Source organism: Ailuropoda melanoleuca, chromosome 7 (assembly GCF_002007445.2).
Source record: "Ailuropoda melanoleuca isolate Jingjing chromosome 7, ASM200744v2, whole genome shotgun sequence".
NCBI classification, from domain to species: Eukaryota; Metazoa; Chordata; class Mammalia; order Carnivora; family Ursidae; genus Ailuropoda; species Ailuropoda melanoleuca.
Genome location: NC_048224.1, coordinates 10,587,902 through 10,613,531, shown reverse-complemented (window position 1 = coordinate 10,613,531; position 25,630 = coordinate 10,587,902). Strand labels below are relative to the sequence as shown.

The 25,630-nt window shown below is 42.3% G+C and overlaps 1 protein-coding gene and 1 long non-coding RNA gene across 2 annotated transcripts in view; one reads left to right on the top strand and one right to left on the bottom strand.

Moving 5' to 3' along the window:
• The window catches only part of SH3GL2 (SH3 domain containing GRB2 like 2, endophilin A1), a 205,701-nt gene extending 187,905 nt beyond the window's left edge, over positions 1-17,796 (bottom strand). Inside the window, exon 1 of the mRNA XM_034663957.1 lies at positions 17,597-17,796. Within this exon, the coding sequence (XP_034519848.1) occupies positions 17,597-17,641 (45 nt within the window). The 5' untranslated portion in view covers positions 17,642-17,796. The remainder of the gene's footprint in view (positions 1-17,596) is intronic.
• Positions 17,797-17,896: 100 nt separating this feature from the next.
• LOC109489863 lies at positions 17,897-21,133 on the top strand. The gene is made up of 3 exons (XR_002143005.2): positions 17,897-18,203; positions 19,051-19,305; positions 21,022-21,133. It is a non-coding gene; the product is annotated as an uncharacterized LOC109489863 (long non-coding RNA).
• The last annotated feature ends 4,497 nt before the right edge of the window (positions 21,134-25,630 follow it).

Sequence of the window (25,630 nt, the reverse complement as noted above, 5' to 3'; positions counted from 1 at the left end):
GTGACAGTACCTACATCATACGATTTTTTATGGGGTTAAGCTAAATGGTAAGCACCATGTACATGTTACTTATCCTTATCATCATCCCCAAAAGTAAGCAAAGAGAAACTTGATCCTTGCCTTCAGGAATTTAGAGATCAGTGAAGGACCGAGACATCTAATCAAATGGCCACATAAGTAATGTACAACAACAAACCACAGAAAATGGATTAAGGGGAATCTCATCCAATCTAGCAGACCAGAGAAGGGGCTTCCAAGAAGTAAATCTGAATCAAAGCCTACAGGAGGAGGAGGAGTGAACCAGCCCCAAGGCACTAGGAGAGTGGGCATACAATCCTGCCACAGGGTCCTGACCACAGAAGCCCACGTCTGCCTCTTTTGAGCATGTTCCTGCATGCTGCACCCTTTGCTGACAACTTCACAAAGCATCGGTTTCTTCCTACCCTCAACGTCTCAGTTTAAATTCACATCCTCAGAGAGACACTCCATGACCACCCACTTCAAAACGCCAGACGTAAAAAGAGATAAGGATAGAAATCATGTCACACCATCTTATTTGTTCGACAGAAACTATTCAAGCAGAAGATGTCCCAAGATCCTAGCTTCAGTGAAACCCGGGAAGGACCTCTTTATCTTCAAGACTCTCCTCTATGAATTAAAATATGCAAGTTTCTGTAAAGCCATCAAATGCTCCTTTTTGTGTGCAAATAACAGTGCCTTTCTCACATGTGGAATGATCTCTGCTGCTGAAAGCTTCCAAGGTTGTACCTAATAAACAACCCTTGACCTTTCTACATGCGGAAGATGTGGTCTCTCTCCAGAGCACAATGTCAGAGAAGACCCTATTATCTCTATGTTGCTCTTGTGACAATGTCTCACTACCTATTTTCATGATTACTGGTCCATCTTCTGAACTACACCACCAGTTCCATGAGGGCAGGGAATGAGCCTTTTATTCCCCTCTCTACATTCAGAACTTAGCACAGAGCCTGGCAGATAATCAATGTAATGCCTACTGTTTATAAGACAGATGGATGCCCAGAGCACAGTGTGAGGGGAAAACTGGCATTGAATCAGGGTGCGGAGGCAAGGGTCAGATCAGGCCGGCCCTTGCAGCTCACTGTGCTATTATCAAATAAGGCAATAAATAAATGCTGGCCAGGATGTGGAGAAAGGGGAACCCTCATGAGCACTGTTGGTGGGAAGGCAAACCGCTGTGGCCACTGTGGAAAATGGTATGGAGGTTCCTCAAAAAGTTAAAAATAGAACTTACCCTATGGTCCAGCAATTGCACTTTTGGGTATTTATACGAAGAAAATGAAAACACTAACTCAAAAAGGTGTATGTACCCCCATGCTCATCACAGCATCGTTTATAATAGTCAAGATACAGAAACAAGCTAAGTTTCCATCAATAGATAAAGAAAATGTGGCATACATACACACGTGCACACACACACACACACACACACACACACACACACACACCAGAATATTACTCAGCCATAAAAAAGACTGAAATTTTGCCATTTGCAACAACATGGACAGACTCTGAGGGCATTGTGCTAAATGAAGTAAGTCAGACACAGAAAGACAAATACCATATGATTCACTTACATATGGAACCTGGAACAAAACCAAAAAACCAAGCTCACTGATAACAGAATAGACAGTAGTTGTCAGAAGTGGGAGGTGAGCAAAACAGGTAAAGGGAGTCAAAAGGTACAAACTTGCAGTTATAAAATAAATAGGTCATGGAAATGTAATATACAGCATTAATACAGTATTTCTATGTTATTATATCAATACAATATTAATATACTATAGCTAATTTTTTAAAGAGTTAAATCATAACGATCTAATTATCTGACATAATGAATAAAGAACTTTTATTTGGCAAGAGAAATTATCCAAAAGACCTTAACACTTCTTTCAAAATAGAAGTAATGTTGTATAGAAACCTATATCAAAATCAAACTTCAAGAACTTTTAAAGGAGAACTATTATTTATTTGATGTACAAGTCATTCAGAACAAATCTTTTATTAATCTTTTGTTGAAGATGCATGAAAGGGGAAGAGAAAGAAAGAAAGTAGCGGAGGGACAGGCAGGAGAATGTACTAATCGATTACGTTTGGGAAACTACATAACCATATGCTGCTTCAAGAATTTTGAACATTTGATGATGATCAGACTCTGGAAAGTTCTGAAGCACAGAAACATGCTTACATTTGTCTGATCCAGTATTTCTCAAACTTACATGGGCTTGGTATGAGTCTTTCCCCTGCCTTCTACCTAATAATAGAAAATTTAATGGAAAACTCTGGATAGCTGTCTCTAAAGCTGAGGAGTTGTCAGGGCTTATTTTTAAGTAATGTGTGAGGCCCTCCTCAAATCTAATTCAGAGCTTCCAGTGGTGGGAATCCCGTGAGATGCACAGTCAGATTTGGGAACCACTTCCGTGGTTTTCAACCACGTGCAGAGATGCTAGGCTGGGGTCAGAATCACAACCAAAGGGAGCAGGAGGCCAAGGCTGAGCATCTTCAAAATGATGATGTGAGCAAAAGTGAAGCCATGCAATCTCCAGAAGTAGAGGTGCACAGCCTTTTCCAGCCCATGGTTGCTCTATACACCAGGACTTCACAGCTCCAACAGTCCACTCAGGAACCAGAGGACACCAATGCACTGATACAAATAAGAATCTGTCTTGGGGGCACCTGGGTGGCTCAGTCGGTTAAATGTCTGATTCTTGATCCCAGCTCTGCCTTGATCATGAGTTCAAGCCCTGTGTTGGGCTCCACTTTAGGCATGGAGCCCACCTTAAAAAAAAAAAAAAAAGAATCTATTTTGCATTAAAGAGAGTTTTTAAATCAAAATAATTTCTTGAGTAGCTTATTAAACCTATTTTAATAAGCTGCACTTAAAAACTTATAAATCAGACACACACCTCACCTTCCACTAGTAATGCCCAGCTATGAGACAAGTTTCCTGTAAAACTCTTCCACTCTTAAGAGAGGCACCTAAGGGGGACACAGTACAGAATATATAGGTAACATAGTTCCATTATGTTACATCGACCTTAACTCAAAAATCACTCTTGTATGCTGGTACTTTTAAATGCTGAAATCGATAAAAACTTAAGAGGACCAAAACCTGAAGTTTTGCAGAAGATAAAAGCATCAGCTTAACATAGGCTTCCATCAGATTACTAGGCAAGAAAACTAAGTTCTTGAGACAGTCTTCGCCTCTGTTTCTCAACTTACAAGCTAGCGCGGGCTCCAGAAGTGTGAAGAGATTCTGCAGAGACTGGAAAAACAAGCTTTACTCCAGAAATGACTTCACAGCCTATTTGTCTCAGCGCTGGAAGCACTTTTCATTGAAGCCATTAAAGAGTGCCAGGCCCCAGAGAAAGCCAGACCATCCATAAAGGCACACTTGTGTCCAACCAGCAGCCACCCTCGGTGCTCCCGTTGATCTTGCCAGATGTGTCCTCTCTGGGAGGAAGCTCAAAGTGACCTGCCCATCTCATTACTGAGACTGTGTTTCATGGTCATGGTCATTCAATTCTGTTCTATTTTGTTCAGGGTGGAAAGAAGGAGGTATTATTTTTCCATTCATGGCTTCCTAAACTTCATATTTTCTGTCCTCAAAAAAGAAGCCCACCAAAGGCTATTAACAGAATTCTGCACGCAAGTTCAAAGGGTATCACGCGGAACGCCTCCTATCCTCTTAGGGTGTCTCCACCTCACCTCATGCTTCTTTGCTGGCATGGCATTGTCTACAGGCCTTTTTCCAAGAAGCTAAGAACTGACCAGAGCCTCCTGGTATATAAGGACTGGAGAACGAGACTGAACATCTTGCACCAAATTACTGAGAATATCTTGCAGAAATACTCTTCTATACTATACATGTCCTAGCTGCCCTTCTTCCTTTATGCAAAACACAAAACCATGATACACTCCTTCCTAAGGATAAGACTAGGGATCTGGGTGGGGAGGGGGGTATCTTTATTTAAAAGAAATACCAGCAAAAGTCACTAGCAACATTCTTATTTATGAGGTTCCTACACTTCTTAGAGAAATAAGAAAAGCAGCCATGCATTCAGAAGAAACCCAGGCAGCACAATTTAATTCAGGGCTCTCTGGAGAGCGAAGGAGGCATTTTACTACTCTTAAACTAAATGCTTCATGGAGTAAACACATGTTGGCTTATAGCTTCAAAACTAGGCTGGAAACGGGGCTTATTCCCAATTTCACTGATTTCTTAAAGATTCTTCTATTCCATGTTTTCCTTTTAACCTGAAGAAGTGGGGATGAGAATAAGCAGTAAAGATGATGGGGTAGAAAGAAAATTTAGTGATAAACATAATAACTTAAAAAGATGAAGAAGGAAATGTAGAAACACAAATATTATAGCAATATAGCAGCACAGTGCCTGGTATATAAGTTCTCAGCATATTTTAGCTACTATTTTAACTCTTTTTTTCCAATATTAGGCTTATTAAAAATGCATTTTAATGCATTTAATGTTTCTTTCACTTAGCATTTATCATGACTGCACCAATAAATACTGTCCCATGGATAAAATGGCTATAGATACTCCATAATACAGGCATACCATGATTTACTTCCCCATCTCGCATCATCTGACATTTACATTGTTTCCAATTTTTCACTACAATAACTACCAAAGAACTGTGTACCAAGTTTTGCATGTTTATGCATTTATTTTTCTCTAGATAGATTCCTAAAAAACAAGTTACAAGAAAGAGACCTGTTGATCCCCTGAAGTGTTACAAGAGTTTACACCCCTCCAGCAAATGAGAATGCATGTTCTTACACCCTGGCCAACTCAGAATGTTACCATCTTTCTCATCCATGCTGATCTAAACAATGAAAAATGTCACATGTTGCTATTTGATTTCCATGATTTTTATGTTTGTATCCTGGCCACTTGTAGTTCTTTCATGGATTGCCTTTCCATATTCTTTCCTGATTTTTCTACTAAGGTGTTTATCTTTATCTTACTGTTTACCCAGTGCTTTTGGACATTTCTTAGTTCAACTTTAAAACTGGAATAAAACTCAGAATTGAGAATTATTGGCAGTTACTAGCTCTGAAATCAGCTGGTCTGGATTAAATCCTGGCTCTGCCTCTGAAGCTTTATAACCTTGGGCAACTTCACCTCTCTGAGCTTCGGTTCCTTCATCTATAAAATGGGTCTAATAACGTAGCAACCTCATAGGGTTGTTATACATAAGTAGTTAATGACTTTAAAAAGTACCCAGCCATGCTAGCCATATTTACAGTTAGGAAAGTTTATTTAAAACCTACAATTTTATGAAAGCATGTTTTAATTTCACATTTAAATAAACTCTTAAAAATATATGATGTATTTTTAAGCAGAATAAGCAGATTAAAAATAGATGCACAGGATAACCCCTTTTAAATACATATAAGTATGGATAAATAGAAAACAAACATCAGTTGAATGCTCACTATGATACCCCAGGCATTGGGGACACAATGAAGAACAGCAAAGACAGAGTCCCTTCTTTATATCCACCCTGCGAGATACCAACAAAAAAATAATAGGTGCTTGCAGTGTAGTGGGCCAAGTGCTACGCTTAAAAGAAGTGTAACGGGCAATTTTCATTGCACCTAGAAGGGCATGTGGCCCACACCAAATGAGGCAAAGACAAATCTCTCGAAAGAACAGCAAGCTGAGACTGTAAAGAGGAGTCGTGATTAGTCAAGCATGAAGTGGAAAAGAGGGAAGGGGATTTCTACGAAGAGTCAGCATGGTGCAAAGGCTTAAAGTTAAGTTTGTGTGGAACAAAGCTGTAAAAGCTAAGCACACACAGAAAGAGCTGTGAGCAAAGAGACTAGACTGGTAAACAGGGGTCAGATGACACTCCACACTCCTTAATGATTCTTATGCTTTGTGCCAAAAGCCATAAGGAGCCACTGAAGAATTTTAAGCAGAGGAGCAACATTAGATTTGCTCTTTAGAAAGATCACTATAGAGACACTTAGATAATGAATGAGAGGAGAACAAGACCAAAGCATAAAATGTCAGAAACTAAACTCATGCCCAAGACCATATTACGGCAACTGTGGGACTCAGCAATGACTACGAGTTGCAATCAAGTGACTTGTCTGAGGTCTCACGGGTCCTTAGAATGGGAAAATTATAAGATCTGAAGTCTCTGAACTTCTAAGCCTGGGCTCTTGCTGACCATGTTCTATACAGCTTCACACTGTGTGGCCTTTCACCACTTTCTAAATGATTTCAAGATCTTCTCTTGAAGTACACCTGTGCCTCCCTTCCAAACATGAGGACAGGTGACTCAGTGCTGCTCTAAGCAAGTGACCTTTTAGGATCCATAATTAAATCCCGTCATGGGCAGAAAATGCCTTGATAGGCTAAAAATAGCCAACCATTTAAATAGATTGTGGGAGGGGGCAAGTTTTGAACAATACTGTTGGTGCAGTCTTGTGTCCTTAATAACACTGATTCCCTCAATGAAGGTAACATTCACTTTATTCTTCTTTCAGTTATTCTGATTTAGTGAGGGATGAGGTCTCAGTGTATCATCAGGATATGTGCTACTTATCTTATATGTTAATCTCCTTTTTAAGCAAAAGCAGAGTAAACTTCAAGCTCACAGGTTTACTCCAGCAAGAGTATCTAGGATTTAACATTTTTTGTATGATGATTCCTAAACTTCTATTTATGAAAAGTGACAGTGGTTTTTCCATTTATGAAAATGATATAATGATTCATTTTTAAAGTAAAGTCAATAATGTAAAGATGACTACAGATGCCCAAAACTCATGAAGATAAAACTGAGTAACAAAAGGGGGGGACAAATTATATCACCATAACCATATGGAAAGAGTCTACAAAAGTTGACTGCGCCAATTCACTTGAGTCATTCATGGTAGCAACCAGAAGATACAGTGACATCAGACACCAAGAATTTAGATTATAAAAGGCAAACCAACACATATCACAAAATATCAGCATAATTCATTGCCTCATAAAAGCAGAGTAACAATCATCAAAATTTAGACAAATACACTGAGAGATTTTATGATAAACTGTATAAGACATCCTTCATTTAAAGTAGTTTATGGTAAAAACGGATCAAAATTCTTTAAATGTGTACATCTGAGACATAAAAAGGTGAAAGAGCTTGTAAAAAATGAAACACATCTAAAATGTTCAAGTATTTTGTGATCATCTAAATTTTGTAAATAATGACAAGTTTTCCCAGCTTCTCTTGGAGCTAGGAAAAAAGTGGTTTCCATGCCTACATAAAGAAACTTAGAGAAAAGATGAATGATGAGCACTGTAAGTATCTCTCTGAAAAATCTGGACTGGGTTTAAGGTGAAGGTAATGACCAAAAACAGTGGAAAATCAAAAGGTTTTGGATTTGTGAGTTTCAAAGGGACCAAAGATGCACAGAGAGTAGTGGATGAGACGAACAGGAAAGAGCTTAATGACAAACAATTGTGTTTGTTAAACTTAATTTAAAGGGGAACAAGAAATACAACACGGGTGCAAGGTTGAACTTAAGATGCAAAACAGAATCTCTAGATAATAGGATATCAACTTTCATGAGTCAAGTCTTGGTGATGGTATTAATGAGGAACACCTCCATAAAGTACTTACGTTGTCAGTCTACAAACTTGATGGAGGAAGGCCACAGCCAGCAAAGGGTTTGGGTTTGTAGGTCTTGTCTAGAAATAGCCATTTAAGCAGTTTAATAAATAATATAAATATGTCCAGCAAGCCACCATATGCAGCATTCACTCAACATGAAGGAGCACACCAGGGTCGCGTCAGTAGGCAGCAATCGCAGAGAATAAGGGTGAAAGCTGTACCTGCTGTGTAATCAATTCCAACAAGACGCATCACCTTCAGGTTACTTCATCAGGGACCATCCCTGACTATTCTCTCCCAGCCAAGCTACCCAACTGATACCACATCCTTACAGGACATCTGAGGGTGCCAGACTTCTTTCCAAAATATGCCTGGCACTGTCCACCAGCTGCATTTAGAAAATCATTCAGGGCTATGGATCTGCAAATCACGTCCAAGAGCATGGAACTAACAAAACACAGACAAACAACGCAAAGTGTGTCACGCGCACCTGCAATCCCCAATCACTTAATGAACAGTGTAGCTGTCCATTACCATGTAGCTGTTTCATATGCCCACACTCAATAAGGGCATTTCATTTGTGTCTGTGTTGCCACAGGCCTTCCACAAGCACAGAAACAGATGTAGGGTGAACAGCCAACCACTCTACTCTCACTAGTAAAAATCCCAGATGCTTTGATGGAGACTAATAATTCCAAAAACTCCTCCATGTTCTACAGTCTCTCCACTCCAAGGTCAATGAAGCTGTCACTGTACTACCAGGCTAAGAGGCTGCTCAGAAATTAACAGCCTCACTATTTAGTTGATCAAGAAACACAAAAAGAAGCATGTGTTTCATCAGAGGAAAACATCTAAATATCAAAAAACCTCAACATTGGGAGGGGGAATCTATAAAATATCAAATGTATTTAAAAAGACCTATGGAACACAGAACCTTATGTTATAAGAAAAGTTGATTCAGCAAATTACACTTAAATTGTGTGTATTTTGTGTATGTGTATGCGTGTGTATACTCAAGAGCACACAAGCAAACGAGTGTATTATAGGCATAAGCGAGCAAAGACGTCTAGCTTCTTGCCAACACTCACTTCGACATTCTGGGTACACTGTTTGACTGCAGTTCTCAGCCTCCCTTGCACTTAGGAGTTCCACAGTTTGGATATTCCAGGCAACTGAACATAAACAGAAGTGACTGTTTTTTTCTATTAACTTTCTGTTGTTGCATAACAAATTATCACACACTTAGCAGCTTAAAAACTGTGGTCATTTATTAGCTCACGGTTCTACAGGTCAAAAGACTGGGCCAGCAACACTGGGTTCTCTGCTCAGGGTCTCACATGGCCAAAATCAAGGTGACAGATCTAGATCGGGCTCCTCACTGCAGATGCTAGGAAAGAATTCTCTTCCCTTCAGTTTGCTGGCAGAATCCAGTTCCTTAAGACTGTGGGTCTAAGGTCCCTGTCTCCCTGCTGGCTGCCATCTAAATGCTGCTCTCAGTTAAGAGTCTGCCTTTCACTCAGGTCACGATCCCAGGGTCCCGGCATCGAGTTCCACATCTGGCTCCCTGCCCAGTGGGGAGTCTGCTTCTCCCTCTGCCTGCCACGCCCCTTCCTTGTGCTCTCTTTCACTCTCTCTCTGGAAAATAAATAAAATATTTTAAAAATAGAATAGAATAGAATAGAATAGAATAGAATAGAATAGAATAGAATAGAATAGAATCTGCTCTCTACTTCTGGAGGCTGAGTACATTCCTTCTCACATGGGGCTCCATCTTTAACAGCAATAGCATGTCTGACGTCCTTCTCATGCTTCCAATCTTTTAGACTTCCCCTTCCACTACCAGAAAGAGAAAATGCTCTGCTTTTAACGGGTTCATATGACTGGATTAATCCCAAATGTATATTCTCCCTTTTCCCTTATAAAGTAACAATTTCAGGAGGGACATCTTTTCATAGTGACAGGATGACTCGCACTCAAAAAGGAGGCGACAATACAAGAGGGAGGGTCACTGAGGGTCTTAGCATCCTGCCTACCACCCTCTCCTTCCAGGCCTGGGCCACAGAAATCTCCCATGCTCCTTCCAACATAGTCTTTCCCTTTGGCAATCTTGAAAACCATGTGTTAAAGATGGAAGAACCCAACTCCACCCCCCGGTCATCCTGGATCCCTGAAGCAAACAATGGGGAAAGAAAGAATGAAAAGAGCTATGAGCAATCAACATCCCTTAAGACTTCTTGGTTAAACCAAAGCATGAAGCACTCTTGCAAAGTTCAGATGAACACAACTAAACTTACCAGCTGAAATAACATAGAAAAAAAGATCCACTGGATCAATGGAAACCAAAAACATTCCACTGTAGTAACTAGCAGATGGAATTGACGAGAAGAAAGCAGATCAGAAGTCTCTTAAGTTTTTGAAGGAATTTTATGGGTCAAATCAGCCATGAGCCATGAGTAGGAAAGCTTGTAACTGTAAAACCACCCACAAATATTAAATAAACAGGAATCCAACTAAAGAAGGTCTGCAGCTCCCACAGAGGTCACACTCCGTCACCCTCTTTAGATTCTGGCCAGACAGAAGAAAGAACAAAAGAGTTCTTCCTGATTACAGAACCAAGGGTAAAACCAAGGAACTTCCTCTACTCTAGGAGTTGGGACTTCACAGTGCGTACCCACGTGACATCACCGTATGGACAATAACTGCGATGACTCCCATTCTTTCCTTCCCCAAATGGGAGTGTTCGCTGTAGATGATATTTCCTGAATATTAAAAAGCATAGGCAGACTAGCCGCGTGTGCCTAACAAGTCTTGCACTTTGATACTGAGATATTAGCATTATGGAACTGCTCCAATTAAGATCTACAGGGAAAGTTCAGTTTGAATTATAAGAAAGACATTTCTACTTCTTTCCAATGTCATTATTCAGAAGAGGCCACAAAATACTGCCTTGTGGCCCTTCAGAGACCTAAGCATCTCAACAAACCTCTCAGGAGCTGGCTGGTCGTCACAAATTATAGAAAGCTCCTCCACAGTCATCCATACCATATATGATCTGACCTGGGGCTGGGGAGAAGGAGGTGAGAGCGACCCAACTAGAATATCATACTCCAAATTTAAAAGTTGTACTAAATGTAAAATCTTCATAAACGGTAAATTTATTTCCTGAAGCATCAGACTCAGCTGATGATTGTCATTTGAAAATATTTTATCGATAGTCTGCAAGAGCACTTGACAGGGTCTTAACAATCATGACAATTTAATAGGTAATAGCTACACCTCTCTTCTTAGTCTTCATTGTCCATTATAGATCATATAAATCACTTTTAAACATTTAGACTCCAAACGGATTGGGGCAATAAAGAAAATCCAAACCAAAAAACAAAAACAAAAACAAACTGAGGCTGCCCTGTAAAATTATAATTCTTCATATTTTGTTTCTTGCTGCCTTAACATCCCCACATATGCAAGCTGTGAGCAACCCACCCAGGTGACCAAGTGTACCACTGGGATAAGGCGGGCCTCACCACAAGTTCCTTTCTCTGCCTGCTCCTGTGACCTAGTAACATTCAAATGCACCAAGGAAATCCCCTCTGCCTTCTCTTGTGTACTTCACCCTGACTCCAATAAGAGCACTTACCCACTGGTCTTCTCACTCTCTCGGCTCCCCACCTGCTTGGCTGAGCCCACTCTCTTGGCCCTCCCCCTGTGCAGCCCCCTCAGGATGCAGCGACTCTGTCTCCCTAAAACCTGTGAGTTTAACCAACTTCATTTTCCCGAGCCTCTCTTGTGTCCCCTCTTGGTGCCACATGCAGAAGAGAACAAAGGTATAAAGGATCAAAAGAATAGAAAGGAAAAAAAAGAGAAGTCAAGGAAATCTTCTGATTTCTTATCCTCCAGAATCTTGCCTATCTGGCCTTAACTTCTGAAGGAAATCCCCACTCCTTTAAACACTGGAGCTATTCTTAAACTCCACCTCCCCCAATTCTCCTTATTCACTTAGCAATGAGTCTTGCCCTCCTCTCTCATTTCCTCAAGCTACAAACTCCAATGAAAGCCCTGGGATTGCGTGAAGACCTGGAAATATGAATGCTTCACAAGGGACTTGGCAGAATAGACTCTGCTTTGCAAGCTTACGTCCCCATCCTCATGCCCCAACATTAAGTCCCTCCCTCCCACATGATATCTTTTCCTCAAAACATTAACCATTTTCCCCAAGTCTTGATGTCATTTGCAAGGGTATTTCTAATTAATTTGAGAGGTACATCAAAATTTTTCCAGTAGACTAAAACCAAAACTCATATAAATTCAATTTAAAACATTAAAGAATGGAGCACCTGGATGGCTCAGTCGGTTAAGTGGCCAGCTCTTGATTTCAGCTCAGGACATGATATTTGGGTTCTGGGATGGAGCCCAAGGTCAGGCTCTGCACTCAGTGAGTAGTCTGCTTGGGGATTCTCTCTCTCCCTCTCTCTCTCCCCCTAGCACGTGCACACGCTCGCACGGTTTTTCTATCTCTCAAATAAGTTAATCCTTAAAACACACACACACTAAAGAATCACTGAGGGAGAAAAGGCTTGCAAAAAAATGTTAATTGTGTCAACAACAAAAACTTGATCAAGAAGAATCTCATCTCAAGGAATATTATTTTCAGCAGCCACTTTCTTTTTTTTTTTTAATTTTATTTTATTATATTATGTTAATCACCATACAGTATATCCCCAGATTCCGATGTAAAGTTTGATGTTTCATTAGTTGCGTATAACACCCAGTGCACCATGCAATACGTGCCCTCTTTACTACCCATCACCAGTCTATCCCCTTCCCCCACCCCCTCCCCTCTGAAGTCTTCAGTTTGTTTCTCATAGTCCATAGTCTCTCATGTTTCATTCCCCCTTCTGATTACCCCCCTTTTCTTTATCCCTTTCTTCCCCTACCGATCCTCCTAGTNTCTTATGTTCCATAGATGAGAGAAATCATATGATAATTGTCTTTCTCTGCTTGACTTATTTCACTTAGCATTATCTCCTCCAGTGCCGTCCATGTTGCAGCAAATGTTGAGAATTCGTTCTTTCTGATATTCAGCAGCCACTTTCATTTCAAACCCCACCACACATCCATTTGCCAAGTGTATCAGTAAGTTAGAGCTCACTGACCACCTTTTTTTTTTTTTAACATGGTTCAAGTTATCCTTATTATGCAAGCATGGCACTCTCACAGACATTATCTCATTCAATCCTGACACCCTGGCAAGGTTTTTTATATTTGATTGCCCCTAAAATTAGTTCAGAGAAGACTGCACTTTGAACAGACATTCTAAAGCCCAGTAATAGAATGGATGCTGTGATTGTTACTGTCAGAACCACCGCATTCTCTCCTGATGACATGATCAATTTGTTACACAGCATTTTTACTTTGATCGGGGAAAGGGCAGGATAGGAATTAGGAATTCCTTCAAGAAGCTGATGATAGGCTAAAAACCCTCTCCCTCAGAAAAATGCACATATAAAATGTGGCATATAATTTTAGAAAATACATAGGCCCTCCATGGTTTATTATGGACGCCAGGTTAAGAACCTGACAAAGAATGAAGGTATAGAAACCTGTGTCAGCCAGTAAGTCATACTTGAGATTTTGAAGGCAGCAGCAGTTTTACTGCTTACAGCAGGCAGTTAAGGAACAAAGGACCTCACTTCAAAGTTATAACTAATTAAATATTTAAATATATAAGCTAACATATAAATTATTATATAATATTAATTATTATATTAATTAATAATATAATATTAATATATAATATTAAATATATTAATATATACTAAATATTTAATAAACACCTTAACAAGTTTGAAGTCTCACCAAAACAATAAATGCCTAAACAGATTTATGCAACATTCTCCAGGGCAAAGCACCTATATAAAATACAGCATTTTAAATGTGATAAAAGCATGAAGAGATTAGTTAAACAGAAAGGCGTATAATACCAATGTAATTAAAATTTTCCAGTTAATGAATCTGAGTAGGACCATAATCATGCAGCAGACTATATTCTACATAACACTCAACCTAACCAAATATGAGTTCTATCATGTAAAAAAACAGAAGGGGGCACCTGGATAGTTCAGTTGGTTAAGCGCCCCACTCTTGGTTTCGGCTCAGGTCATGATCTCACGGGTGGTGGGATCAAGCCCTGTGTCAGGCTCCGTTGTCAGCGGGGAGTCTGCTAGAAGATTCTCTCCCTCTGCCCCTCCCCATTATTCTCACACTCTCTAAAATAAATAAATCTCTAAAAAAACAAAAAATAGAAGATATATAGTCTATAATGTTATAAATCCTAACCAAACTCATTGAAAGGAGGAAAGCATATCTCATTAAATGTAATAGAAAGTTATTATTTACAGACTGAATTGTCCTTTTAATGTTAAATACAATATTTAGAAAAACACTGTGGTGAATCTTTTCACGCAAATAATGGCTATTATGGATTGAACTATGTTCCCCTCCCCCTTCTAAAAACTTCATATGCTGAAATCCTAATCCCCAATACCTCAGAATGTGACCTTATTTGGAAATAGGGTCACTGCACATGTAATTACTTAAGCTAAAATGCGATCATACTGGTGTAGGGTGGGCCTCCAATAAAAAAGGACTGGTGTCCTTAGAGAGAGGGGAAATTTGGACACAGACAAAGAGAAAACCATGCTAACAAGAAGACAGAGATCAGGGTGATGTGTAAACAAACCAAGAAAAGCCAAAGATTGCCAACAAACTACTAGAAGCTAGGGAAGAAACCTGACACAGACTCCTGCCTAGGGCCTTTGGAGGGAGCATGGCCTTATGGTCTCCTTCATCAAGGCTCCAAAAGACTGAGACAATAAATTTCTGTTGTTAAAGACACTTAATTTGATACTTTGTTATGGCAGCTCTAGAGAATTACACAATGACCTAATAAATTCTACTCTGTAACGAAATTTCCCCTCTTACTATAAAGGTATGTCCACAATAAATGCTTGACAAAGTAATTTAAAAAATTAGTAAATAAGTATAGATTTTATAAAAACATCATGTTAATTGGAAACAGCTATTTTTAACTGATTTGTTGCCAGTTTAAACCAACAAGTGAAAAAACTTGACATTACTCATGCTACAATGAAATCTCAATATAAGTAAAACTCATTAAAAGTAGAATAATACAAGTTCATTTGCCCTATTTTACAGTAAAGAAAGAGTACCTTTATTCTAATTGCATAATAAATCATATCAGTAAGCAATAAAGTAATAAGACATATTAAAGTAAAATAAAGATCAATTTTTCCTGTTAATATATTCTCAAGCTGAAAGCTTTTTCACTCTAATAAACTGTCCTTAGCAAAAGCATTCTTTTCACTGCCAAATATCAGAGATGTTAAAAATAATCGTCTGCAACAAGGTAGAAATAATCAGTTCTAAGCCAAGAGAACAGCCTTGACACATCTAATCAAAGATTTCAAATTAGTGGTCAAACACCAAGGGTTTACTGTTTCATTAATACAAACATCACCCTGCACTAACATGGGCAAAAACTCAGTTTCACAGAAACAAACGTTTGCCTGAAGAGGGGCCTTCCACTTGAGAACACTGGCCACATACTCCAGCGTATCTGTTCTCAAAACGAAATAATTCTAGTTGTAAAGCTGACTTTGTAGATAAGATCAGGTTCGTGGAGCTGGGAATGGAAAAATGGCTTAAAAAATAGGACATGGTTATTTCCCCTAATATCTTTGTCACATGCAAACATTAGCACTGGCTTTACACACCCTTCAGATACACACACATGCGCGGGAAGAATAACCTTTGCCTGTGGCTTTCTAAGATTATGCTCCATTAAGTTATGGATAAGATATTTTGTGTTGTTTCACCTCTACAATGAAAGGCTTTTCAGTAAAAAAGAAAATGACTCAGTGATCCTGCATTTGAATCAGGTGTGATAAATACGAATCTTGTCACAAGCAGACCTCCTCCAACAATCTAAGAAGTCCTTTCATACCACAATTCTAGTTCTAGATCCTATTCTAAACTTCAGTGTTACATACAACTTCAGGATTTGGCTGAAACAAAGCCATCTGATTGTTTTTTGTTGAGGTAGCCAAACCAAAGAGTCTAGCTTCCATAATTTCCTCATGTGTCATTGTCACTAATATAAAGGACAGTATTTTATACTAGTGAAATTATCCTTAACGTTAACAGCATTTATTGAACAGTTTTTAATGTGTATTCTACAAACTCATTTATACTCACATCAATTCACCCATTTAGCAAGGACACATTCAAAAGTTAAATAGCTTGCTCGAGACCACTGACAGCAGAGGTAGGGTCAAGCCTTAGCCTTTGCCAACGTTCCTAACTGCCTTTTAAAGGGCACCAAGATTTGCAAAGGAAGTCTTCAGAATCAAAGTGAAGAAGGGATGTGGTGTTGGTAAATTCAGTGCTCAGGTCTGCTTTAAAGAAATGACAAGTATCTGAAATTAAAAAGGTCAATGACTTCAAAGAAGTCCTGCCTGAGAATTTATGATAGCACATGTGCTGGTACTGTAAACCTAAAGATTCGAATTATCCAGTTACTAGAGGCCTTCCACATTACGCCAACAATATTTTTACAAATATATTTACAAACACCTGTCCGAGAGGACTCAGATCCAATTGGAAAAGCAAAAATAATTACATTAATGCTTATTTTTACTGAAATTATCTTAGTTTTCTGTATTTCCCAAACTAACAGATAAAACTGATTCCACAAAGGCAAGTCTATGGTGATAGAGACAGCATGTGGATGCACACGAGATTAATTTCATGCTGCATCTGTTCCCCTAACTTATACAAGATTCTGTAAAACACAACCTTCACCTTTTCTGGATGTGGTTTTAAGCAGGGTTGGTATTGTGGTAGCCTGGGAAAAACCTCACTACTTCTGAGAAATTATGAGAAAACTCACTATTAATCAAGACTAATCTATGAAAAAAATATTTAAGGCTAAGTTATGAGAAATATTTAAAGAAATCAACAAAGTCCTTAGCTAAAGGTCCTTTAAACTGTTTCAGAAGGGTAAAAAAAAATTTTAAAAAAATAGTAACCATCCTCATTACATAAGAAATAGGTCACATTATAAGTATGCACTTATCTTTCCCTATGTAAAATTCAACAGAGCCCAAGGAGATTTCAAGTTATTAGAATCTGAATTAAATAAATTGTAATCACTGCTTATTAACCCCACAGAGAAATATGGAGAAATATGGATACATTCGAGATGTAAAAGGCTCACTAAAAATAATACTTAGAAACAAATGATGATTTGATTATGTTAAGGCTATATAACCCATGGGAAATGCTTAAAGACACACAAACTGCTGGTCAAGCCTTGGCCTCAAAGGAGTTTCACCACCGAGTTCTCCAAGGAAAAGTTAATGCATGAGCTTCCCAGAACGATGCCCCATCCTCCCACTGCTCTGGAGCCTGGGGACAACATGGAAGGAGAGATTCAGAAACCACAGTGGAAGAGCGCAGACCGCGGACATCACCGCAGTCACCCCCCCGTGCGGACCACCGCTCGTGCCAGCACATCCCGGGACAGCTGGGGGCACCAACACCGCAAGGTCACCGGGGAAGAGACGACTTTACATAATCTCCCGCCGCGCCGCTGGAGCACCTGCACGCCGGGGCGACCGTGCAGCCGCCAACCCTCCCGGCCGCTCCCGCGCGGGTCGCTGCGGGGGTGGCGCGCGGGGCAACCATGCGGGACGCCAGGGACTCGCAGGCGTCCGCAGCGCCTCGCCCAGCCGGGGGTGGGGGACCGAGGGCTGGCTTCCAGCCCCCGGATGCCCCGAGCCGCTACCGCGGCGNNGCCCCTCGCGGCTCCGTCCGGGACCGCCCCGCGGCGCACCTGTCACGCGCCTTACCTGAGTGGCCTTGTGGAATTGCTTCTTGAGCCCGGCCACCGACATGGTGCGGTAGGACGCGCGGACGGCTGCGAGTGTGGGGGCCGGAAAGAGGCGGCGGCGGAGCGGGACAGGAGGGCCGAACCGGGCGGCGCGCTCGCCGGGCGGCAGCTCGTCGTGCCGCCGCTCGTCGTGCCGCCGCCGGGGCTGTGGGCTCGGGGGCGCGGAGAGGCGCGGGACGCGGGCTCGTGCGGAGAGACACCCTGACGTCAGGGGCGGGTGATGCGGCCTCTTAAAGGGGACGCGGGAAGCCCCGCCCCGAGCGCGGGGCTGGCGGGGCAGGTGCTGCGGCAAGCGCTACCTGTGCGCCCACCGCGGAGATCTGGCCCCACGGCACCCGCGGGCGGGCCGCCTAGTTAGAGCGCCAAGGGCGTTCCCGCACCCAGCTAGTGTGGTTTGTGCCCCCGCGGACTGCGGACCGGTCGCCGCAGCTTGGCAGCCCAGGCACCCGCACGACTCCGGTGACTTGCTGGGCTTCCAGGTAGCGGCAAGGCACAGCCTGAAGCTGGCCCATCTGACCTTTGAGCCTGGCCTCTCTGCCGCCAGGAAAGGAGGCATTCTCTCTGGGGTAATGAATAAGTCCTTGCTCCTTCTCTGCCTTGCACCCACTTGGTTGGTCACAGAGAACATGTTCTGCCCTGGTTCCTGGTTTCAATATCTCTCGTAAGCCTCCAAAGCATTAGGGAAAGCCAACAACGTGAGCTTTTTTTTTCTTATTTAAATTTATTTTTTATTTTTTTAATTCATTGTATTTGGGCCGATGACGATTTAAGAAAAAAAACAAATTTTAAACCTTAAAGCTGGCCAGGTAAATACAATTGAATGTGGGATTTAACAACCGTAATAGCATTTTAATCCCCTGATTACACGTACGGAAAAGCCCAAATATGAACTCGGCATTCACGTATGATAGCGGTTTTAGGATTTTCAATCTAAGCATTATGCATGAAAAAGCATAATACTAAATCGTGCCCGTACTACATATGTAACAAAGTATATACGGCGGAACTAAAGCTACATACCGATGCAATTAGATTGATTTGTAGGAGAGCAGCACCACGTGGCTTCCGTGTTCTTGGTGACTAGTCACTTCCCCTGGGTTTTCTTGGACTGGGAAGCCCATAAAAAAGAACTCGAACGCCGTCCCCACATAGGGACCTAAGTTGTAAGGAGAAGGCAGAGTGACAAGCCAGGGTAAGTGGGTGAATAAGGATGAATAAGAGAACCCATGGCAGAAGAGGAGTGCTGGGAACACCTTTCATTTACCTCCCCACCCCCTGCTCCCCTAGACTCCATGGCCCATGTGTATTTTTTTTTTTTTTTTTGGTCATTAAATGTCCAGAAAGTAAGTTGCCTGTTTCATTCCTCCAAAAAGTCTAACTGGACTTTGGGTAAATGTATTTTCTTCTTGGCAGTCTCACGGAAGCAGTGAGCAGACTCACCCCCAGGCCTGACCGTCCGAGGGAATGGTGGCTCCACACATGGACCATACACACCCTGGCCTCTTCACCTGCACATTTCTCATCAGCTAGACACGGTGAAGAGTAAGCTCTGGTGATGCCTAAGAGATTCTAACAGATTGCCAGACAGACATCAGACAAGGAAAGACAAAATCCTGCCAAGACACACGCGGGACTACTGATCCATCGGAGTTCAGGACAACCTTCAAGGTGACTTTACTGAGGCCCCATGAGGTAGCACGTTTACACCTGTAAGGCCACCATGGGGATTGCCAGATTCTTGACTTCAGGAAGTTCTACAGTTGTTTGTACTTTCTGCCTATGGAGGGGGGGTTCTAGATAAGAGAAATTTGGGAGGTAATAATGTTACAATGACTGCTTTTGTACTCTGTTTAGTGAAGCCTGCATGCACGCACACACACATGCACTCACGAAAAGAATGCATAAAATGCTAATCATGGTTGTGCTGGTGGAGCAGTTCTCAAACTTTAGCTCCGATCTGAATCCCCTGGAGGACTTGTTAAAGCACGAACTCCCACATTCCTAGTTTCCCATTCACTAGTTCTGGGTGGGCCCAAGAACGTGCATTTCTAACAAGTTCCCCTCCGCTCTGGTGACCACACTGAAAACCAAGGGGCTAGTGTAGAGATACTAGGAATAAACTTTTGTCTCTCTTCTCCCAAGTTTTAAAATGATTTCTCATTACTTGTATAATAGAAAAAGTATTTTACGGCTCATCTTTCCTACTTGCTCCCTGATCTGAGCAATAGAACATTTTTGTAGAGGAATGGGCTTCGGTGAAGCTGCTAAGAGAGAGAGCAACCACTCTCCAAAGCGAAAGGGCCTGGGGTTCGTGAGCTCTGGTCTGTAATTGTGACAGGTGTGAAATGAGGACCTGAAAAAGCTCCGGACTCGGGACACTTACCTGAAACACAAAGTAAATGAAAACAAGTCTCTCTCTTCCCCTGGTTCTTCATCCGCGAACTTAGAATGCTTATCCTGCCATATATCAAAGGAACTACCTCGGCAGAAAGGACTTTCAGTCCTTTTGAAACCGTGGTGAATTCTGCCAGGTAGCCCCTGGATCTTGTTGTGTGAATCCACTATTCCTGCTGAAGCCACAGTGTATACCTAGGAAGACCTTTGAGACGTTGCCTTCGGAAGAGATTTGCTGCGCTCCTCCTACTAGCAGCCAGCATGGTAGGAGGCATTGGGGGATGGTAAGGGAGATGCCAAGGTATGTATGGACTGATCTTGAACCCCAAGGAGCTTCCAGGCCAGTAACTCAGAAAACCCTGCCAGACATTTGCTGTCACTTGAACGCCGAGGGACGAATGCATCAGACATTGGAAAATGTCAAACAGGAGTGCCCTCTTTGGTTGCAAAGAAGCTCTAACACAGGCTTCACAGAGAAATGCAGAAGCGCAATGCAGGGAAAGGGGAATCAAAGGTCAACAAGGAAGAACTCTGTTTCATAAAAGGTTGTTATAATTCAACATGCTGCCCTCTCTTCCCCTGAGATCAAATCAATGTAAAATGGTAAATAAACCTAGACTGCTTGAGAAAGGTCCAATTAAATGAAACCCCCACAGCACCTCACTAATTGGACAGGAAATTCATGGTCAGCAATAATTCCATCACATCATTTATGCACTACTTCTCCTTGCATGATGCCAAAGCTTCTGGCAAATACCAGACCTCTAGTTTGCACAAAGCTGCTGCATCCCAGGCACCTTTCAGCGGGCCCCTCATTCCAAGGTGGCAAGGAATAAGCCGAAGCTCTCATCTTTTTCCCTTCAGCCCCTTCAGATGCCTCTCCTCCCGCCCACACAAGGGCCTACTGCTCCTGACTTTATGTATGAGCTCACGGAGTGCAAGAGACAAAGCAAAACAAAGGCATTAAATCCTGCCCGTTTTCTTTTACAGATGAGAAAACAGAAGCAAGGAAAAGAAGTGACTTCCTCATCCATCGTTCACTTTTCCAACTCCAGCCTCCAGCCTCAATTCAGGGCAGAGCTTCCAGTCAGTGTTAATAAATACCGATGGGAATGAAAAATGGAACAATGTATCACTGTCATTGATGCTGTATCCTTGCCACATTGGGTCTGATGTTCAAGAGCTTTCACCTGAAAGCCCTGCATGGATTGTGCAGGACCCAGACAGCTCCCTGGTGTGGACGGCACTTAACACAAGATTTTGGGCCTTTGGATGCTGCCAGGAGCATTGGGCCCCCACTAGGCCTGGATGGGACTAACAAGCCCTTTTCTAGAGCCCGGAAATGAAGGGAGGACACCTTCATGGCCTGGCTTCCCCGTTGGTCACCTACACCCACCCTACAACAAATGGACAGAGAGAAGCACACTTTTTTTTGTCTCTTGGAGGTGGAATGCATAGGTCTTTCTCCCCCCTCACTCCCCCCCTCCCCTTACCTTAGTCCTCTTCAAAGCACAGGGGCTTCTCCCTGAAAAAACTTCATTTGGCTAGACCCTGTTAACCCAATCTCGGGAAAAGCAGGAGAGGACTTAAGCAGGTGGGGGGCTCACCTTAGGCTCTCACATCTGGGCCCCTTTCATTATTTACAGCCCAGCTGGAAATGCTTCCAACTTCCCTAGAAAAATCTTGCCAGGTCCAATGCCCAGCTCCAGTGCCACTCCTTTGAAGTGTCTCCTCAACCTTCAGACCCCATGGCCTCTCTTCCGTTGTGGAATCCTGAATGAGCGTGTGCCTCTGCATGAACTTGGTCTAACATGAATCCTAGGTATTGATATATAAGATTCTTAAGCCTTTGAATGCAGGGTCCTAGCTTCATTTTTACAACTCATAGCAGATAGTATAACCACCCACTAGAGATGGGCCAATTGAAATTTTAAAAGCCTGATGAAATTTTAAAAACTCAATCCAGCGGAGGGTCAGAAAGCCTGGAACGGGCCGAACTTCTCTCCATCTGGGCACACCGTCCAGTGGTTCTCGCTGCTAAGTTCTGCATCGGGCTTCCTTCTCAGATGACAGTGGGCAGAATGAGTGGCAAGAAATTCAGTCCTTTAGCAAGTGTCAATTCTCCCTGTAAGACACTGACATTCTGAGTTACAAATCAGGCCTTTGGTTTACTTGACAGTATGTGTCAGGCAGCTAGGGCCGGAACCTCCCGAGCCCTTGGGAATTGGCAGCTAAATGCTGGTAAATAAATGTCAGGCCACTCAGACAGCGGTGCCCACTCCTGAATGAGAACAACCTTAATTAAGAGTAAATTGCAAGGGCATCCTTACCATTGGCTTACTTTTTTCTCTTCCTGGATGGATGTTGTCATCAGAGATTCCAGAGGCGTGCCGTTAACCCTGCACATTGGATCTGGGTAGTCAGCCCGTTAAAGCCTTGTGTTCAAGAGGCTCGGTTCTATTTTAGTAGCTGGTTAGCCACGCAGAGAAGAGCTGCTTCTGAATCACAGTATGTGTCCCACTCTGTCATCGCGTGGAGGCATTCTCCTGGTGACAGAGAAGTCCAGGTGAGAAAGGAAAGATAATTCTGTTCAGCAAATACCTGTTGACAATACGAAGAACTCAGAGTAAAGGCTTCTAAAATTGTCAGCACCAGCTTTACATACGAAGAAAAGTATTCTATTTTATATTTTAAATATTTTTATATTAATTACTGTTTATTGCATTATAATGTAATTTTTAATAAGACAAAAATACATTTTTTAAAGGATAGATAATTTATATATTTAAGTAAATCATTTACCTTTGGAGCCTTTCTCTTTTTTTTGCCCTTTAAAAACTTATTGGTGGTTTTATTAAACGTGCACAACTTATCTCTGGTAAACTTGACTTCAGTGACAGGTCCGATATAAAGCACTAGTTTAAAATAGCATTTCCAACATTTAAGTTAACGGTAAAATACCACCATTTCAAGAATGCCAATTTTCTCTCAAGATCCAGTCACAGGGAATTTGCCAAATAGGGAATTCCTTAGAACGAAGATCTTGAAAATGTTTTTAGTTTCCTGTAAATAGAGTTGAGTTGAATTGGCAGGGGCGGGGGGGCTTTTGATGGCAATTTTAAGCTGCCCTTAACTCTGAAGGTGAACTATGGGGGGAGGAAATCCCATCACAACCCGTAAGCATAATACCGCAGAACACATGTAACAGTAAGGAAACTCTTTGCTCTGTCAAGGCAGAACTGACTGCAGAGAGGAAGTGGGAGGAATAAAGACAGATGTCTCCATTGCACTCCCCCTGTCCTCCCCCCCACACACACCATATGAGAAGTCCTGAGATGAGGAGAGACTCTGACATTAGGTCAGGGGATAGCAAGGGATCTGATTAGCTTTTTTTTTTTTTTTAAGCCAGGGAGATCCAGACATGTCCCAGAAAAAAAAAAAGGGAAAGCCACTTAATGGCAGGTGAGTCATACTGGAGATTTAAAGACTCACTGAGGCCCATTACTGAAAAAGGCAGGAGGGAAGAGAAGAAAGGCCAAATGGAGAGGTCAACTGGTAAAAGAGGAGGAATATGTCCTCCCCTGGACAGAATAGTGTGGGAAGATGTGGAGGGATGAAGCTATGATCAATGAGGAGGGGAAGTTCTGGCCACAGGAGGAAGCAAGGTAGATGCCTGATGGCCCCTATCCTCAGACTGTCGGCACACAGCACTGAGGGCCTTACCCCATCTGGCTACTTCGCCACTTGTCCAGCCTGGGGCCCCCATCACCCCTTGTGGTACCCTGATACCCTCATTCTCTGTCTTGAAGTCGGTCCCCTGTATGTTCCTGCCTCCGACCAGCTCTTTGCATGCACTGTTCTCTGTCCCAGGAATACTTGTCTTTTGCTTTATACCTGCCTAACTCCCTGCACATCATTCAGATATCAATTCAGAAGGCTTCCCTGGCCTCCCAGCAGGCCCAAATCTCACCATGATAGTCCTTTAGAACTAAGCACCCCTCTTCTCAGATGCACTTAACATGGCTGTGATTTTGCACATATTTATGTGATCTTTGTGTCTGTCTCCTCCCTTCCCATACTACTCTGCAAACCCCATAAGGCATGCCCTGTTGGGATTTGTGCACCAGTGTGCATCCAGGATATTATTGGAGGTGTTCCAAAGGGCATTTCACGAGGGAATGAATGAACAAGTGAATGAATGAGTGATAAGTGGGGAGAGAAGTTTTGAGAAATCTAGTAAGACTTAGAAGAAATTTAAGGTGTTTCTGAGAAACTGATGGCCCAGTTTCATACGCCCAACTAAACGTGATGTGGGGCCCCACAAATCAACAAGAAGTCTGCTTAGTGGCCGGCACATGAGGACTGGAGAACATATGAGTGAGTACACAATAATAAGGAAAATGTGTGTGAAAGAATTTCAATTTAAAATGGAATCAGAGGATATAAAATGGAAAATCTCACACATGTGCCCTTAGGGAAAGAAAATGTAAGGACTGAGAGACCGATTTCCCATAAATGTCTGATTTACGGAAAACCGATCATGTTGGAATGTTCTGAAATGGTAGGGAGTTGGTCGGGGGGGTTGCCTCATATCAACTTTGGAAAGTTTTGTTTATGGTTTCCAGAGGCATGAGCAAGAAATCACCCAGGCTGCTCTCACAAAATTGGCTGAATTGAACTTTCTTTGTATGACTGGACTGGTTTTGTCTGGTTGGAGAATTTTTCAAAGCTGGTCTCCATTTTTTATTTTAACAGACTAACTGAACTCACCTCTCTTTACATTCTCTGCCCATAAATACAGCCTATCCCAAACCCTCAACAGACTTGGCTGTAGTTGGCTACAGTCTATGTGTTGGGAATTGTAATTCCTCTGCTATTCCCGAGTAATTCATCTTTTTGACAATTTTGAGCTTGCCTCAGTTTACCTCTTCTTTTAGGTTGACATGTGTTAGGAACCCAAGGAAGGGAGGAGTCCTGGTGAAAAGGCTCCATGGGGGTGAGGCTGGGGTGAGACAAGGATCCTGAAATTAACTTTCAATCAGTCTCAAATCTCATCACTCAGAGAGTCTCAGGATAGAACGACAGGTAGACATTCAAGCCCAAGCCCAGACATACAAGAAAAAAGCTTTCAAATTCAGAAGGAAGATGAGAAAAGAACCCAAAACCAGCGAGACATTACAAGAGTCTCAGGTGTTCTGGCATGAGGGAAGGGCATTTATGATGGTGCAATGTACGGTTTATCTGCGCATGACACAAAGCCCCCATCCTTTCAAGACTTCTGAGGCTGCCCTTATTACTTCCCCCTGCCCCCCCACCCCGCACACCTTCCCCAAGTGTCCAATCCCGCCATGCTCAAAATGCAGCCTCTAGTCTAGCAGCAGCACCTGAGAATTTGCTGTATCAGCAAATTACCCACGCCCTATCTCTGACCTGCTGGTTGAAGGGCTCTGGGATGCGGCCCTGCGATGGGACTGAACCAGCCCTCCAGCATCACGAGGACGCTCCAGGTTGAGTGCAGGTCTCCCACCAGCTGCAGTGGGAGTGCTGAGAGGGCTGGAAGTCTGGGCAGCTCCCCTCAGGCCAGGAGGCGCAGACAGCC